Source organism: Xyrauchen texanus, chromosome 24 (genome assembly GCF_025860055.1).
Source record: "Xyrauchen texanus isolate HMW12.3.18 chromosome 24, RBS_HiC_50CHRs, whole genome shotgun sequence".
In the NCBI taxonomy this organism is placed as follows: domain Eukaryota; kingdom Metazoa; phylum Chordata; class Actinopteri; order Cypriniformes; family Catostomidae; genus Xyrauchen; species Xyrauchen texanus.
Genome location: NC_068299.1, coordinates 14480320 through 14499859, shown reverse-complemented (window position 1 = coordinate 14499859; position 19540 = coordinate 14480320). Strand labels below are relative to the sequence as shown.

Here is a 19540-nt window from a genome sequence, read left to right as displayed (position 1 = left end):
AATCTAGTAATATACACAAATTTACATTTGGCTGCAGGTTTCCTGTGAAATGTCCAGCAGGGGTGCCAAAAGCGAGTAAAATGGTGTTGTATTCAGACAAGTTTTTAAGGTGAATCTTTGATGGCCATTTTTAAAATATACCTCCCTAACATAAAATTTTTGCCTGAACCTAACCAATAGTGTTTTAAAATATTGAGACCTGGAAAAATAGTTTCACCTGGAATCTGCACGGAATTGTACCCGGAGACACTTAACAAGTTTTGCAAAAATGTAAATAGTCACGTTTTCACTACGAGACCAGGTTGCAAGTATTACATTAGTTAACACAGGTAGTATTTGATGTACTGCCTTAATTAATGCTGATTTAAATAAACAAATCTTTGTATTGCAGTAGTACAGTTCAATAGTAGTAGTTCAGTAAACTGTAGTACAGTAGTACAGTAATGCAAAGCTCGACATTAAGGAATGCCTGATGGCCAGTGTAAGAGAAATTTCGGCCAGTTTCTTGCCCGATCAGGCCAGTTCTGCACTATTAACAATAATCAAGAAGACAACAAGCAAGAGAGCAAAAAATCCTTAGCATTGAGCCCTGGGAATAAGAATCTATTCTTATTCTTTAGAATCTAATCTGAAAGGTAAACCATTTACTTTAGAGAATATGTGAGGAAAATTATCTTTATTTTCATGAAAATTTCACAGTGCCAATCTTAATGGTCCTAAGATAGGCTTTTCTTTATGCAAAATATAATTACGTATTTTTTTTCCTTTTAATTTTGGGGTGAAATGGGACCTGGACATGTTGCTGTGAGATTCACTCACGTGCAGTTTAAGATTAAACAAATGGCTATATCCAATCATGCAAAATAAATGTAATAATTGTTTAATTTGGCAAGCACCAAATGAGAGTAAAATATGGCTTTGGCAAGTAAATAAAACTTACATGCCAGTTGGCTAGAAATGTATTAGAGCAATATTACATGATTTAAATTGTAATTGAATTGTAACAAATTAAGCATTTCAATTTACAGAAGTACAAACAGTATGCTAAAGAAAACATCTGTCCTGTCTTGCTTCAAACATGTGAAATATTCCTTGTATTAAGCCACAAAATCACAAACGGTCTTATTTTTTTGTGATAATTGCGGTTTCATGGAGAGATAGAGACTGACTCATCTTGTGACGTTGCGGGTGACACAATGACTTGCACTGTTTTCCACAAATATGAAGGGAGAAAACTGTTAACTCCCATTGTCATTGGGACAAACAGCTATTCTGAATGAAAACAGTGCAAAATACAGTTTCAATGCTAGCAAAAAATATCAATGGCCCATAAATGTTCTCAATTCAGCTGCCATTAGCCAACGTGGCAGAAAGTTAATTTTGGACACGTTTTGTATGTGTTAAAGTTGCCCTCATTCAGGAATGTTTTATTGCCCAGTCAACTAACACATTATAAAAACATCCTCTTCATGCTAATTTTCATCATGTTTGCTTGGATCTCTATTGTTCCTCTTCTGTTTGCTCTCACGGTTTTGTCTACCTTTATTTTACTTTGCAGTTGTGTTGCAGTTCAAATGCATGCAGTGGTGTCAGGCCAAAGTAAAGAGAAGCTCTCCCATGGAAATTCCCTCTGCACACATACACACACTCTCTCGCACTCCCTTCATGCCGCGGTTTCTGTCTGTCTCCAGCAAGTTCAGTCTCCCTCTTGTGTGTTGCCTGTGTGTTGGCAGCGAATGTTGTCATACATCTTTAGATCCCCTGCTTGGATCTGGATCTGTGGAGGGGTGTGTGTGTTGGCGCTCAAGCATTTATGTGTGACCTGATCTCAGACTGAATGTCTGTTCATGTTGTTTAAATGAGGTCATCTGCATTAACTGTTCTGTTTGAATTGACAAGGAGTTCATGTTAAATATACGCCCACCTCAAATTTACATTCACTCACACAAAGCAAATTGTCAGTTGTCTTAAATTTACAAATACATCGTTATGAAAATTGAAAGTCTTTTCCCCTTAACTTTTATTTCCAGTGTAACAGATAAGTAGACTGCAGAACAGATAAACCCCCCTCTCTCTCTCTCTCTCTCTCTCTCTCTCTCTCTCTCTCTCTCAATTTCAGTTTCGGTTTAGTGTACTTTATTGACATGACCAAAAACCTTTAAAAATGTGTATTGCCAAAGCAGTGCAAAATAAGTCAAATAAAACTAGTATGGAGTAAATTTGTATTAATAAAGGAAACAAAAAATAGTATAAACTTAACTAAAATAAAAAATGAGCTGTTCTAATAAAAAGTAACATTCAAAATAACCAATAAAAATTTTAACAAAAAGGATTAAATTATGACAGTAACATAAAAGAAAACCATAAAAAAAAATTGAAATCTAAATTTAAATTAAAGTTTTAATTTAGTTTTAATTTGGGAATTTAAATTAAAACTAAAGCTGCGACCGAACGTGCATACTTCCCTTATATAGTATGCCAAAACAATTATGCCAATGAATGAAGTATGCCTGAATCATCCATATTCATTTAACAGTAAGTGAGAAACACTCGAATTACCTATTTCTGACAAGATTCTGAAGTGCACATCCACTGGACACTTTACTACACCATGGGAGCTGAGGAGACCTTGCATTCAAACACTAGATTTAAAAAATATAGTTAAAAGTCGGGCGGCTCTTTTCAGCTGTAAGTGATGTACAGTTTACACCAAGAGAGTTGTTCCTTGTGCTTAAATGGTGCTTGTATAACAAAACCAGAGTAGATTATTTTCACAGTTGTTGTTATTACATCTTATATTTTGGTCATAGGACATTACATTCCCACATTCCTGGATGATGTATGCCTGGAATCTATTTGTATTATTCACCGGCATACCTAAGGAATGTAATGTTTTTCTGGCCGAGAAGTGTGTCGTTTATCAAATGCAGTGAATGGATGCGATTTCGGACAGCATAAATGTGCCAGTAGTAGGGAAATGAGTTCACATACTCTCTCTCTCTCTCTTTCAATCTCTCATATAGGGTCAGACAGTGTCTTTGGCTCCTGTGACTCGTGTGGAGGAAGTGTTGTATGTCTATCAGCCAGAGAAAGTTGACACGTACGGGCCGCCCATTCCAAAACTGGATCTGTTGGGTCGTCTTGGGTAAGAATCACCTAAAACATTGATGAGAATCGTTTAGTTAATATGGGGTACCTACTCTATGCAAACACACAGTAACATATTTTCAACATAAAGGGTTTGTTCACCCAAAAATGAAAATCCTCTCATGATTTAATTACCTTTAAGCCATCCCAGATGTGTATAACGTTCCTTCTTCAGCAGAACTGAAGTGAAGATTTTTATTAGCCCATTTCATCTCAGTTTGTCCATACAATGCATGTTAATGGATGCCATCAGGCTGCTAGCTGTTTGACGGTCCAAAAGGCATATTTAGGCAGCTTAAAAGTAATCCACATGACTCCAGTCGATCAGTTAATGCCTTCTGTAGCAAACCAAGTTTGGTATAAGAAACAAATTGATAATTAAAACATTTTTAATTTTAAATCATTGCTTCCACCCAGCGCTGTATTGTTGTTTGAAATAAACTAACTCTCGCATTATGTTTAATCTGCTGTTGCATACATAGCACATGCTTCCGACTTCTCGCGTGAACACGCCATTGCGCTTGCATCACTGATGCGTCAACTGGCAGGAAGCAATTTTTGTACAGTTATTCAAGTTTTAATTCTTGATTTATTTTTTACACAAACCTATCGATTTGCTTCAGAAGGCATTCATTGATCGACTGTAGTCGTGTGGATTACTTTTATGATGCCTAAATATGCCTTTTGGTCCGTCAAACAGCTAGCAGCCTGATGGCATCCATTTGCAAGCTTTGTTTGGACAAACTGAGCTGAAATCTGCTTATAAAGATCTACACTTCGGTTCTGCTGAAGAAGGGAAGTCATACACATCTGGAATGGCTTAAAGGTAAGTAAATCATGAGAGGATTTTCATTTTTGGGTGACCTAACCCTTAAAGATTGAGAGATAATAAAGCATAAATAGAAAATTATATTTGAACTGGACAAAAACAGTGTCCAAATACTATGGATAGGATCTCAAACTATGTGAAATATAATACTAGTGAATTACTGCAGAAAGTGTGTTAACCGAAGGACTTTGATAGTTAAAGATTATAGGGCTTTTGATAGCTAACCTTTTGACAGTTTGCAGTTAAAATAATGAGCATTTGTGAAAATACTACATGTACTAAAATTCAGTTTTGGAGGAATTGCATATAGTTTTTGGGTATTGCTTAGGTTTTTTTTAACCGCTCTCTCTTTCTGTCAGTGAGAGTATGTGTGTCTGACAGAGATAAATTACCTCCTATTCAGACAAATAAACCACATCTCCCATGGTGCATTGCTCCCAGGGTAAACAGGAAGTCTGCTGACATTTTTGCAATGCCTTTAGTTACTTCTTCAGCTTGAGGTTCTTCATAGTTACAAGACACACACACACACAGTCTTGTCCCAGCAGAGGATCTTGTGATGTGGTTTTGAGTTGAAAAGCAGTGGACAGGAGAAGAAAAAGAATGAGGTTATGAAAAGAGAGGACAGGGTGGATCACTCTCTCTTTGTTTCTTTTTCTCCTTCATTCTGAATTCGTTTTTTTCTTTCCTCTGTTTTTTGATCAAAGAATTTGACCAGCTTCAGTCTTTTGAACTCAGGAGCAAAATGTGGATTAGTGTTTGTGTGTGTGTTTGTGTGAGGTTGACAGAGAGACTGATCTTATTTTCTCTTTTTGTCTTGGTATGTTTTGACAGTGAGTTAGTGGAGATTTATGTTGGAATGGTTTGTGTTTTTGCAGGGTCATGTATGTATTCACTTCCTCACCCCTGGGGTGAAGCCCCCCCCCCCCTCTCTCTTTCTCTCTCTTTCTCTCTCTGTCCTTGTTCTCTACCTGTATAAATACAGATCGCGTTTTTATTAAAGACAGCTGTGTATGTCTTGAAAGGAGGCGATTGAGTTCAACTTTCCTCTCTAACCTGTATGACTTTCCTTTTTCTGTGGAACACAAATGAGATGTATGGCAGAATACTAAGGCATGGCAGCCTCAGTCACCATTCAGTTTTCTTACATTTGTTTTCTGTCTATACAATAGTGATATGGTGACTGGGAGGCTGACTAACAGCTTCTTTTGTGTGCCACAGAATTACAATGTCATACAGGTTTCAACATGAGGTTGAGTTAAGGAAGACCGAATTTTCATTTTTGGGTGAACTATCACTTGTGACCCCTCTGTTCCTTCACCCTTCAGTGTCTGTAAGGCTGTACTGAGCCTAATACCATCAAACACTTTCGAACAATTAAGCACATTATTCTTACCATCAAACATTTTTAGTGCACATACATATTCAGTTAGTGTTGAGTGATGTCTGGTGAGTTTAGAGATGTGTCTACAGTGCAATGGATATGGAAATTAGTTAGAGGCATTTGCTTTGGACAAGACACCTCTTGGGTATGTTTTCATTACAAATTACAACATAACTTCAGTGAAAATTGTAATTGAAAAATTAACATGATTTTGGATTTTTTTTGTTTTTGGCATGTCCAACACACTCTCACAGTGAAATCATCAGGAGTATTACAACTTATTCGTATGCTATTGTGCGACTGCACTCATTTGAATTCCTACGACTTTCACTACAGCCAATGATGTAGCTGGACATTGTTTCCATCTAATACGCTACAATTACTTGCTTCTGTCACACACAACAACTTCCTATCATATTTACACACTGTACTGATTGGTTAAGTTTAGAAGAGGTGTTTCGGCAGAGTTTCCCATACTTTTTTGTCTTGTCACACTTTTTATGACTGAATAATTCTACGGCACACCACTATCCCACATAGGCGAACCATCGTCAATATATTTCTTTTCAGGAACTTGTCCATGTTTTCTGTCCATGTTAGTAGCGTGTTTAGCGTGTCACATACAGTGCTTGCATTAGACTTTCTCATCGTCCGGCATTTTGATGGACAGGGCCGTAAAAATTCAGTCGTAATCTATTATTACCAGTCATTTTAATTTTCATATTTTAATGAAAATAAGACATTTAATAGCTTTTATTTTTGTTCAAATTTACTTTTTTAATCATGAATTTACAGGCCAAGCATATAACCGATTATGCATTTATTTATGAAGAAAACCGATGAACAACAGATACACCACATGAAGCAGATGAATGTTTTTTTCCCCGCAGTGACCGCAGAGGCTACTAAAACACGACATATGAACAATGGTACAATGAACAATATTACAAAAAACAAATATGATCAAAATATGAACAAAAGATGTAAAAAAGGAACTGAACAATATTACAAAAAACAAATATGATCAAAATATGAACAAAAGATGTAAAAAAGGAACTGAACAGAACTCAATTGACAACTCAAACCTTCCTCCTTGTCCGCATCGACTTAAACTGGGTGCTCGCCTGTGCGTAATCAAATGCATCAAGGGAGACTGAAGCTGAGGTAATTGTCATTAGATTTTGCGTCTTTGCCTCGGACAGACAACTTCTCGTGGCAGTTTTAATTTGGTTCTGGAGGCTAAAAACAGCGCCAAATGCCGCTTTGCCCTCCACATGACGAGTTGCCGAAAGCGTCACAGAGGGGCGATTTTATGAGAGTGCAACGTAAAAAAGCAGAAGGTGTGCACAATAAACATTGAAAACATGTATTCGGAAGAGAGAAAAAAAAACTTTAATAGCAGAAAATAATAAAATAACTAGTTTATATTTAGGTCTAAGCATTTTCTTGGTGAATTTAAATTAGTTCAATAACCAATGTCTCTGATATTCAGAAACGATAAGGTAATATTAAATTAAAAGAAATTATGAGACATTCAATGTCTCTTCACAAATTTGGACAGTTTTTAAATATTTCTTGTTGCTTAGTACTCTCAAAGACATTATTGGTGAAGCAAAAACATGTGTGTGAAAAACACTTTGGTGTAAAGTGGCGTTAATGTATTCTGCAGCGCTGACGTGAGTCATGTGAAAGACTCTTAACGCGTATAAATATCACTCACTTTTGCACATTAATCATTGCGCTTCACAATCACAAAAGTGACCCATTATCGTTTCAAAACTGCGAATTTCTCTGAAAGGTGAGGAGTTTGGATCCCTGAAATTCTAATTTTTTTTCATACATTTATTTATTTTGTGGAATTTGATCATTTTCCATGGCACACCTGACAATCTTTTACAACACACTAGCGTGCCTTGGCACAGTGATTGGGAAACACTGCGTTAGGGCATAATATGAATAAGTATTTCCTTAAAGCCTCGTGCGTGGATCTCGCACTTCCGCATTTCACATCCGGGGATTTGAACGTGATGAAGTCGTACGAGTTTATGCAAACAACATCGTGCATGACCATACGAAACAGCCAACTCGTAAATTATGACTTTTCATGAGACCTGGTTGGTAGTTGGCATGGACTTCACAAGTTTTGTGCAAAACATAATGATTCATGATCTGAGAAAGAGCAAAAAGAGCATCAAAGAGCATTTTGTGGGCTGCAGTGGAAGCAAAGAAATCTGACCTTTCTTACAAAGTTACAAAGGAGTTAACATGTTCACTGTCACAAATTTGCTTACAGTTGATTAGTGACAAAGAAATAATGCAGATCTGAATATTTTGTTTTAAGTATTTCAAAATCCTAAATTCTAAACTATTGGATCCCAATGTATGTATAGTCTAACCTACAACTATTTTGGTAAGGCAAACATTATTTGTCAGCAGGGACTGAAATTGTTCTAAGGAACAAAAATGAAAAAGAACAAAAAAAATTGCAGAGCGTAACCGAAAACAGGAATCCCTTTTCAGTTGTTCCGGAGTGAGAATTTTATTTTAAAGGTTTGTAACCAGTTTATAACTGGTTAACTTCATTCCGATAATTGTTTTTCATGAAACAAATGTCTAAATGGTTTATCACAGTACATTTTCAGAATGACATCTGTTGCTCAAAAGCTTTTTAGTTGCAGCATTAAACATTTCTTAGCTCTAATGCACGTTGTGGATGAAGCCTTATGTGACACACTGAAGACCTTTTAGACGACAATATATAATTGCTAGTATGCATGCATGGTTAATCCAGAAACAAGAAAAAATATTGAGGTTTAGTCCAAACATGCCCAAACAGTGTGTGTATGCCAGCAGGAGAGAAAGACTTTGGCTATTAATTGATTTTTGATGGCCAGATGTATTTTTGAATGATTTGAAATATTTTGGGGGATACATTTAATGTTAAAAATACATTTATTGAAAACATGTTATTTTATACAGCTCAGGAAAAATATAAGAGGCCACTGCAAAATGATCAGTTTCTCTGGATTTACTATTTATAGGTATGTGTTGAACAGTTTTGTTTTATTGTATAAATTACTGACTACATTTCTCCCAAATTCTAAAGATTTTTTTTTAATTTAGAGCATTTATTTCCAGAAAACAACAACTGGTCAAAATAACAAAAAAGATGCAGTGTTTTCAAATCTCGAATAATTCATTTTTAAACAACACAATTCTAATGGTTTAAATTAATTATTCAGATTAAAAATAAAACATTTGAGAGAGCAAAAATGGAGCTGATAAAGTGAACACAGGAATTAGCAGCTTTTACTTCATGTGTATTCTACAAAAGCTTGATCACTCTTATAATATCATCATGACAGTGATGACATTTATTTCTTTGTTTCACCTCAGATTTCTTCTCTTTTAAGTGTCCGTTCTTTCTAAGTTGTTTTTTTTTTTTTAACTTTTGTCATAAGGACATAATAAGGGGGGCTTGGTATGTTGGAGTGGTTGCTGAGGGCTTGTCTTTCATCTATTGAAATGTTTAGGCTATGATTTCTAGACAAATGCACTTTGCCTTAAAGGAAGTCATCATGTGCCAGGCAGGAAGTAATGCATTATCCGGTCAGAAGAGAGTGTGTTTGTGTGGAAAGGGTCGGTAACTTCGTGTTTTTTGACATAAATCTGGTAAATTATTGTAAAAGGCAAAAGGTAGTGCTATATTGTGAATATAGTCAGGGCTAAATAGTTTTGATAGCTACAAGGTGCAGTGGAATATCTACAACCTACACAAAGCTGTTACTATTTACTGTATTTTAGTAATTAATGCTGTTTTGACCATTAGGCATCCAAGACCGGAACTACTGTATCTATTTTATAATTTGTGATATGTCTACTGTGTGTGCAAAGAATTCATACCACACACACACAGAGAGAGATTATTATTTCAAACGAGATGATGTTTAGTGCAGACTGAAATGGATATACACACGCACACGCGCACGTACACACATAATGCATCTGAAAGAGGTCAAGCACTGTTGAAATTAATCAGTAATGTATTGTTGGTCCACTCTTTTTCTCCTTCTCTCTATCTGTATTTAAGAGACATAATAATTTTTTTTTAAACTTAATTTTGAGGTGTCTGATTGGAAATTTTCATATGCAAACAAGCTTAAACCAAAGATTCTGGCCTGGCCATCAAAAGTAAATTTGGCTTGCAAATAGTCCCCATTTCTGTATGTGGAATTGGTAGGAAGAGAGAATTGAACTTTTAAAATGTACCCTCAGGGTGCATGATGGAAATGGATAAGACAGACTGAACTTGTTCATCTTCTCTCTCTCTCAGTCCACAGATTTGTGTGAATTTTGCATTTCAGACTGTGTGGCTTTCACTTTGAGCAAATAATGTTCACACATAAACGCATGCACTCCCAGCTTTGTATGTGTGGATTTTTTTTTGTATCCTTAGTTACTAAATCCCCAAATCTACGAAACTGCATTCATAATGGATTTCAGCTGGACTAGACACACCCAGATCTGATTATTGCCATCCCTTGTAAATCAAATCAACACCTAAAATGATTTTTTTCAGCAGCATGAAGTAGGGCTAAAAGGTCTCAACCAGTAGCACACTATGCCAAGGTCGAAAAAAATTCCAGAAATAATGAGGAAAAAGGTGATTGAAATACATCCGTCTGGGAAGGGTTACAAAGCTATTTCTAAGGCTCTGGGGCTCCAAAGAACCACAGTGAGAGCCATTATGTCCAAATGGAGAACACTTGGCACAGTAGTGAACATTCCCAGAAGTGGCAAATCTTTCAAAACTCTCCAAGAGCACAGCAACTACTCATCCAGGAAATCACAAAAAAGCCAAGGACAACATCCAAGGAACTGCAGGCTCTCTCGCATCAATAAAGGTCACTGTTCATGACTCCACTTTCAGAAAGACACTGGCCAAAAATGGCATCCATAGAAGAGTGGCGAGACCACTGCATACCCAGAAGAACATTAAGGCTTGTCTGAATTTATCTGAAACACTCCTTGATGATCCTCAAACCGTTTGGAAGAATGTTTTGTTGATAGATGTGTCAAAAGTGGAGCTGTTTGGAAGACAAGGGTCCCGTTACATCTGGCGTAAATCAAACGCAGAATTGCACAAAAAGAACATCATACGTATACGGTCAAGCATGGTGGTGGTAGTGTGATGGGGTGGGGATGCTTTGCTGCTTCAGGGCCAGGATGACTTGCAATAATTGATGGAAACATGAATTCAGCTCTCTACCAGAAAATCCTGAAGGAGAATGTCCTGTCATAAGTCTGTGAGTTGAAGCAAAAGCACAACTGGATTATGCAGCAAGACAATGATCCAAAGCAAGACAGTGACCCAATTATAGGTGGAGTAAGTCCACCTCTGAATGGCAAAAAAAAAAAAAATAAATTAAAATTTTGGAGTGGCCTAGTCAAAGTCCCGACTTGAACCCGATTGAGATGCTGTTACAGGACCTTAAACGGTCAGTTCATGCTCGAAAACCCTCCAGTGTGGCTGAACTGAAGCAGTTCCGCAAAGAAGTGTGGACCAAAATCCCACCACAGTGTTGTGAAAGAACTGACCTCCAGTTATTGAAGCATTTGGTTGCTGCTAAAGGTGGCACAACCAGCTATTAATTTTAAAGTGGCAATTCGTTTTTCACATGGGTGATATAGATGTGGATAACTTTTTGCCTCGATAAAAAAAACATATCTATATTTGAAAAATCTATTTGTGTTTATTCAGGTTGCCTTTGTTTTTATGCTATATCTTGTTTGAAGATCTAAAACAATTTAGTATAAAACATACACGAAAATAGAAGAAATCAGGATAATTTTTCACAGCACTCTATGTTTTTGACATGGCAGAGCAGGCAACCTGATCTGCTTTTGTAATGTGTGTGTGTGTGTGTGTGTGTGTGTGTGTGTGTGTGTGTGTGTGTGTGTAGAGAGAGAGAGAGAGAGAGAGAGAGAGAGAGAGAGAGAGAGAGAGAGAGAGAGAGAGAGAGAGAGAGAGAGAGAGAGAGAGAGAGACTGACAGCTAGACACTGACCCTGTTAAAATGACAGATTGTTTAGCAGCTGTCCATGTGTACACATGTCTACTGCTTACCAAGGGAACATTATGAGCTGAATCTTGCACTCTTGGAAAGTCTTTCTTATACTCTCTCGAATGCCCATGGACACTTAGACTGTAAAGGCTGGTATAAAAGATCCACACTGACAGAGCAGATGCAGAGAGCGCACACACAATCATCACTAATGTGTGTCAGCAATGACAGAATGACACATTTTAACGTTAAGCACAGTTCAGTTCATGCCACAATTTCAACTCCAAGATCATCCATTTGAGCAGTATCAACAAAATGTCCATCTCCAGAATTATATAAATAGAGCTAGACCATCAGCAGAAACAATTTATAGTTCAGACCCTCACATCAATTACCTTCAAATTACCTTCCAAATCTTTTCTTTCTTTTTAATGCTTTATCCTTCCACTTTGCTATGAGGAACATTCCTGATATGGCACAATTTGGCATCCCATTACTTTTTTTATACAATAAATATACAATGAGGCTTGGATAAAATACCCGTGGGGTAAAAGGCTTCTTTGATTTTTACTTTCTCCCAAAACACTAAATAGCATCAAATCTTACCACAGTACTTTCCTAAACACAAGTTTATCACGATGCACTGCAAAATTGTCCTGATCCATGAGCTCATTGTGTGTAAAGTTTGATTTTAAGTTCATTTGATCTAATATCTGATACATTTTTTACTGTTTTAAATTTATGTAGCTAATGAATAAACTGGAAATTATCAAATGTATTTTGAAACAAAATAGTAACTTATCATTTTCAATTTTGATCATGATCAAATCAATACATTTTCAATAACTGTACAGTAAGTGAAAGGATATTATTTGGGGTAAAAATCCCCCCTATAGGCCCCTATAAAACACATTGTTTTGGATAGATTTGTAAAGAGAAATGTTCAATGAGAAAAGTGGGCTGACCTTGACTGATCCAGTCATAATAGAGATTAGTTTATTTTAAGAATTGAGATGTAATAAAATTCCAAATTTGTTTGAAATTAACAGGAAATGGTTGACATTTTCTGAAATAGTTATTCTGAGGAAGCATCTTGCGGTCACAAAAGTATTTGCATACGTTGACAATTTGTGCTCTATAACTATTGCCCCGTAATCTACACAATATCACTAGAAACCAGGTGTGGGGTGTGTGTTCCCTTGCCACCTTTTTCAGAAAAAAAAAACATTTTATTTAAAACAACCTTCTGTTGTTATTTATTTTACATAAATGATGTTTCTCCATCTATATTCAATAAAAATACATTTATTTATTGAATCTTCATACACTTTGTGACCAGAAAAAAAGCAAACCTCCAAATCTATATATTTATTATTTATTCATTCATTTATTTGAATGAAAGAATATATGAAGTCTAAAGTACTTTAGGCAAAACTAAAATGGAAAGAACAGAAAAGAATATACTGTATATTACAGTGAGTCAACTATGGAATATTGTGTGTGTGTGTGTGGTTTGTGTATTAATGATTCAGAACTGAAGCAGCATTCTGTGTGCATTAGCTCATGTCGAGCGCTTCGGTAATCTATGTTTGTTTAGAAAGTGTGTGCAGCTGAGAAGAGTTTAAGTGTTTCCGATGATACCTGACCCTCTTTCCAGTCTTCTCTCTATCTTTCCATCTTATCCCTCCTCTCTCCATGGCAGTAGTTTACATATAATTCTCAGTTCTCACTTAATGAATGGCCACTTTGGACCCTTCTGCTTGAGAATTTTATTTTAACACTTCGGGAGTGCTAGGCATTGATATTAAGTAATGCTTCTCCTTGTGGATTGTGGTTAACTTGACAGTTGTCAGCTTTGAATAAAACATGGATTAAGAAATTATATATTTGTATCTAAAAACATTGATATATGAATTATTAAATGCAAAGAGCCCAAACTTCAAACTGGTTTGGGGCCAGTGTATATACACACATACATATTTATGTGTGTGTTTGTATAGATAGATATAGATAGATCCCAAACAGTCTTTTTGCAAATATAATAGAACAGAAATGTAGAACAGGGAACCCTGCAACAAATGGCATGACCCAATAGAGCCCCCCACTGAACATCGAGTCTGGGATTACATGAAGGAGATGGAAGAAATGGAGACAGCCTAAATAGATAGGAGAACTGTGGGAAATTCTCCAAGATGCTTGGAGTATACTATCTGCCAACAACCAAGAAAAACTGTATCCAGGTGTATAGGAGAATCGGTGCTCTTTTGAAGGCAAAGTCACATCAAATATTGATTTAGCTTGTTTTATGTTTACTGCACCTTGTATGATGTTAATTGATATATGAAAACTATTTATGGCATTTATTTTGAAGACATCCACACTATGCAACAGTTTTCACAAGTGCCTAAACCTTTTTCACAGTACTGTATATATTTATTTGCCACTTTAAAATCCACGGACTGATTAATGCAGTAAAACAGAGCTGCTTACTCTAGAGCAGGGGTGTCAAACAAATGGCCCAGGGGCCGGATCCGGCCCGCCAAGTAGTCATATCCACTTGATTATGTTTTGAAGAACAGACAGAAGAATAAAGCCGTTGATGCAAGTATCTGATTCGTTGTGTATTCAGAGGCCTATAAGCGCAGCGCTTCTCATGGAACATGTGCATGCAGAGTGCTCACTGTTTCTGCTGTTTGTCATCTGAAAATTGTTTGCAACTGCAAGAACAATGTCGTCCATGATAATGCTGTAAATGATTTCAGACATCTCAGGAGGTGCTCTTAGTTTAGTTTGCTTGATTTCCACGGAGGACACCACGTTTACATGCATTGTGAATGAAAAATTGCTTAATAAACATTTGTAGCTGGATACATAACCATACATAGCAAATGACATGCAGCGAAATTAATGAATTGTCATGTGTGATGATATAATTCACTACAGCTTCAGAAGTGGTAGTATTCTATACCTTTGTGAATAACCAAAGGAGCTGGTAAAAAAAAAATAATCAAAGTGGCTGGTGAAATTGGGCATTCACAGCCACTGTGGCTGGTGGATACATTTTTTTTTTTTTTATCTTGTTACCCCAGTGTTAGCTATGAAAACAGCATCTTTTCAGCATATTTTCCTGCTCCAGTTTTCTTTTGCTCCACCACTGAACTACCAGCATCACTAAAGAATTTATATTTTACCTAAGTTATGAGATTGCAGTCTGAATTGAATATATATATATATATATATATATATATATATATATATATATATATATATATATATATATATACACAGTATATATAATTTATAAATGTAAACTTGGCCCCCAAGCAATGTCGCTTTGTCCAATCAGACCTGCTACCCAAAATTAGTTCGACACCCTTGCTCTGTACGAATAACCAAGAAACCAGTGAAAAGCTGTTAAAACTATTCTGTATTGTCTTTTCTCTCTGTGCAGGTATCTGAATCATGTGCGTACAGCATCTGCACAGGACCAGGCTGGTGGTTATACATCAGGACTGGCTTGCCATCGTGCCATCCAGGATGCTTTTAGTGGCCTGTTTCCCTCATGACAAAACAACAGGGAGTTCTACTCCTATCCATGTCCAGCAAAAGGCTCTCACACATAAGAAAAGAGAGAGGCTGAAAATGTTTGCCTGCACAAGGATCATGGGAAAGATTCCTTTTGAAGACTCATTCAGCAGGCTGAGTTCAGAATATACCGACCACTGGGGTTTATGTTGAAGTGTGATATAAACAAGTTTTAATATGTTAAAGAAAAATATGTACAGATATTTTGGTTATTTTTGTAATGTTTCGGTTAAATGAGGAAAAGCTTTTTCTTTTTGTCAGTGTTGGTGGGGTGATCATTTGTGATTCACAAAAATATAGCAACACAACAGCAATCCTGATGGAATTATAATTTATTAGAAAAAAAATTAAACAGACTTCAATATTACGGAACTTATTCAACAGTGAATTTAACACTGATAGTTTAAGATTCTTTAGTCTGTTAGATCTTCACACTTCTGTTTCTTTGGACACAGTTCCTCTGAGCAGTCTATGGAGGGAGAGAGAAAAAACAACAATAAAGCAAAAATAGAGTTGTTCCCAGTTATGCCTTCAAAGAAATTACTTGCCATGTGGCTTTCACCTTGTTCATGATGTGTAGTCTTCTCAATGTATTACATTTGTTCAATGTGTGACATGTTTGAGTGTGTATGCTCAGTATGTTTCTTAAAGGAACAATTCACCCAAACATTTTGTAATCCTGTCATCCTTTACACATGTTTTTCCAAACCTGTATAAAACAAGATGTTAGGCAGGATGTGAGCCTCGGTCACCATCAGGGCCGTAGCAAGGTAATCTGGGCCCCCTAATGCCGAGCTTACACTACAACGTTTTAAGCCCGATTTTCATTCGCCGACAGTTTTGTGGAGATCGTCGACAAAAGCCTGAAATCGTAGGCAAATCGGAGCTCGCTCCCGTGAACGATGATCGCAATGTATGAATTATCAAAGACGTGAGTTAAGAGAAACGCTGACTTGTCGCGATGTCAGCGAGATATCTAGAATGTTAAATATCTGGACCTGTCTGCGATTCCAAATCGTGCAGTGTGAAATATGTTTTGACTGAATACAACAGCAGCGTTGACATACAGCCAATGAGAGTGCAAGAAACGGGGCATGGGAAGTTTAAGTGGGAGGAGTCGTTACCACCTTTCACCCCACTAGTTACTGCCGTGGTCACCATTCACTTTCACTGCACTTTTGTTTTTCCATGTGAAAGTAAATAATGACTGAGGCCAACATTCTGTCTAACATCTAATTTTTGTGCTCCATGAAGGAAAGTCAAACTTGTTTGTAACAACCATGCAGGGTAAATCATGACAGAACTTTCTATCCCATTTACTATTGTAAAATGGCAATTCAAGGTATGTCTCTTACCTCTATCATGGGTGAACTTGCTGTACAGGACTCTTCTTGGCAGAATAAAACTCACACACATCATCTCCTTATTAGGTGCCACATTTCTCACCATGTGCACAGAACACTGTCCGTGCAGGGAAACCTTTAAACTCGCCTCTGCCCGCTCCACTACATCCTTCTGGGGATCATCCTCCTTTGAGAACCCATAGCAATGCACCCAAGGCAGCTTGTCCTGGAAGGAGTGTCCCTGATCTGGCTTTGGGTCCAATAGACCCTTGAAAGCATCGAGGAACTCTAGAGCAAGTGCAGGGAGATTCATTACCATATGAATTTTTTGTGATCTCTTCATTAGAGTGGGCAGACACTCTCGCACTGGACCCCGGATGAAGTCCCGTCCATCCATGTTAAAGCATGTTACCATTTGCTGGACCTTGTTGAGCTTAGTATTGTGCTAGAGCCAGCGGAAGGACTCAGGGTTCAAGTCATTAGCCAGGACCTCACAACCTCGACGCGCTGCTGGGATTGCAAATGGACCGACCCCGGCAAAAACGTCGACTACTGTATCGGCGTGTTGAAGGAGAGTAACAATGCGCTTGTGTTCTGTGCTGAGTCGAGGGTTCCAGTACACTCGCGAGAAATTAAACTCGTAAAACATGCCGTTCTCACGTACCTGAAAGAAAGGCAAGGTATGTCTAATTATAAATTAAGATTACAGATTGAAGTGTACCGGTACAGAATTATTGATCACGGATGTTTATGCGGACTCCATATGTCAGGTGAGCTCACCTTTGCTACCATGTTACTCTCTCCTGCCAAAACCTCCATCTGGAAGTTCCTGTAAGTGTAGTCAATGGTGTTGGTCTTGTTTACCACGCAGGAAATGCCAGGGTTCTTATCTATGATTACCTGACCTAAAACAGAATATCATAAACTAGAGATAATCAGTTTGAGATGTGTGAATGTATGTGTATGTGTGTGTGTGTGTATATATATATATATATATATGTATGAACACTTTCTATTTAATCCATTCTTAAATATTGAGTCTTCCAATAAATGACATGTTGGATCTATGAAGAACTGCACACAACATTTCAAAAGCTGAAATTAAACAATAATGATTATAATATATATATATATATATATATATATATATATATATATATATATATATAAAACTGTTCTGCATATCGGTTATCGGACATTTAACAGATAATTCACCCAAAATGTTTTATTCTCTTCTCATTAACTCACCCTCGTGCCATCCCAGATGTGTATGACTTTCTTCTGCAGAACAACGAGTTTTAGAAGAATATTTCAGCTCTGTAGGTCCTTACTATGCAAGTGAATGGTGGCCAGAAATTTGAAGCTCAAAAACCACATAAAGGAAACATAAACACTATGTTTGATCCATGTATTCCAAAGTGATCCAATCATTTTGGGTGAGAAACAGATCAACATTTAAGTCCCTTTTTTATTCTAAATCTCCACCTTGGACCAGCCACGAACAGTAGGTGGCGATATGCACAAAGAATGTGAATTGCCAAAAAACTAAAAAGAAAAAGAAGGTGGACGTGAAGGTGGACATTATAGTAAAAAAGTATTTAAATATCTTTTCTCACACAGACATATTATATTGCTTCTGAAGACATAGATTTAACCACTGTAGTCACATGGATTACATTTATGCTGCCTTAATTTGTTTTTTGGGGCTTCAAAGTTCTGGCCACCATTCACTTGCATTATTTGGAACTACAGAGCTGAGATATTCTTCATAAAATCTTTGTTTTGTGTTCTGCAGAATAAAGAAAGTCACGCATCTGGGATTGCATGAGGGTGAGTAAATGATGAGAGAATTTTCATTTTTGGGGGAACTAAACCAATAGTGATTTATTCACCCATTTATTATATATCTCTCCCACCAATCAATTTTCTGTAGGGAAGTTGGTGGTCTCTAAGGTTCATGTGGGCAATGTGGCCCACTCTGCTAAATCCTGATGTCACGTCCTGTCCCTCAGGAAGTACGGCTCGCAGAATCTCTTCACTCTTAAGGTTCTCATAGGTGAGTTTCAGTTTGTATCTCTGGATCTCTTGAGGAACCCCAAATGCTTTCAAAGCTTTTGCCTCCTCACTGCCAAACGAATCGGATGATGTTATGCTGTTTGGATCCAATAACAGCAGTCGATGTTCCCCATTACTGCAATCTTTTCCATCTTTATTGCCATCTTCTTCCACAACCCGCTTGAGTCCTGGCCTCTGTAGTGCCACTTTCTTCAAACTCTTCACCACTTTGTTGAGAACACTGGTTGGTATCCATATGGCAGGAACACTGACTGTCTGGCTGAAAGCGTTTCGGTCCAGTTTGGTCATCCCACGGACTGTAAAAGGGGGCTTGAAGAGCCCCAGATCAGTTGATATCTGGAGTTGATCACTCATGCCACCTTTTTGACATTGGACCACAGTAGAGAACTGGAAGGAATTTTTCACAATCTTGTTGAAATTCTGAATACCACAAATTAAACCGAGAGAGATACATCTTTGATTTTTCTGCAGCAGGAACAGAAGTCTGCAAGCTCTGAATAAGAAAGAGAAATGAGTCAAGCCCTTTACAGTACAGTACAGTGTGTTATGACACGAGAACAACAGAAAATTTATTTTGGTTGGCTTTGCACGGATTTTCTTTATTTTTTTTAAATGCACATTTGTTGTTCTATCATGGTGAGGGCATTCCTTTGACTTTTAGTGTATTTTACTGAACCCTACACCTATCCCTACATAATCCTCACAGAAAACCTTTTTGCATTAGAGATGTTCATTCAGGACATTTAGTAATTTTATTAAGCAGCTTTCCTCGTGAGGAAGCAGTTCCCGACAATGTAGGTGTTTCGGGATTTACCATCCTTGTAAAGTCATTTGATCCCCACAGGGCAGGCAAAACATGAACCACACCAGACACACTCAAAACTATTTAGACGAAAACACAATTTCATAACATTTAGCAGAAGACACATCATAATAAACGACAGGCTATGGACGCCTAAGCATTATATGGTTTTAAAAATTTATTATGCAGCACAACTTAAAACATATATGTCAGTTTCATATTATAAACACATTAACTGTGAGTAAATAAAATTTAATTTGACTGCTCACTTTCTCCAGCCCGCTGCCATACGTTCGCGCTTTTACGTCAT

At 37.1% G+C, this 19540-nt stretch overlaps 2 protein-coding genes across 2 annotated transcripts in view; one reads left to right on the top strand and one right to left on the bottom strand.

Moving 5' to 3' along the window:
• Nucleotides 1–15439, top strand: part of LOC127617449 (CDK-activating kinase assembly factor MAT1-like) — a 30466-nt gene extending 15027 nt beyond the window's left edge. Inside the window, exons 7-8 of the mRNA XM_052089420.1 lie at nucleotides 3024–3145; nucleotides 14876–15439. Coding sequence (XP_051945380.1) covers nucleotides 3024–3145; nucleotides 14876–14990 — 237 coding nt within the window. The 3' untranslated portion in view covers nucleotides 14991–15439. The remainder of the gene's footprint in view (nucleotides 1–3023; nucleotides 3146–14875) is intronic.
• LOC127617448 (tRNA (guanine(37)-N1)-methyltransferase-like) lies at nucleotides 15377–19527 on the bottom strand. Its single transcript, XM_052089419.1, has 5 exons — nucleotides 19500–19527; nucleotides 18269–18921; nucleotides 17133–17257; nucleotides 16365–17016; nucleotides 15377–15478 (listed from the first exon to the last, which is right to left on the bottom strand). The coding sequence occupies exons 1-4, from the start codon at nucleotides 19517–19519 to the stop codon at nucleotides 16798–16800; spliced, it is 1017 nt and encodes a 338-aa protein (XP_051945379.1). The 5' UTR covers nucleotides 19520–19527; the 3' UTR covers nucleotides 15377–15478; nucleotides 16365–16797.
• Nucleotides 19528–19540: the final 13 nt, after the last annotated feature.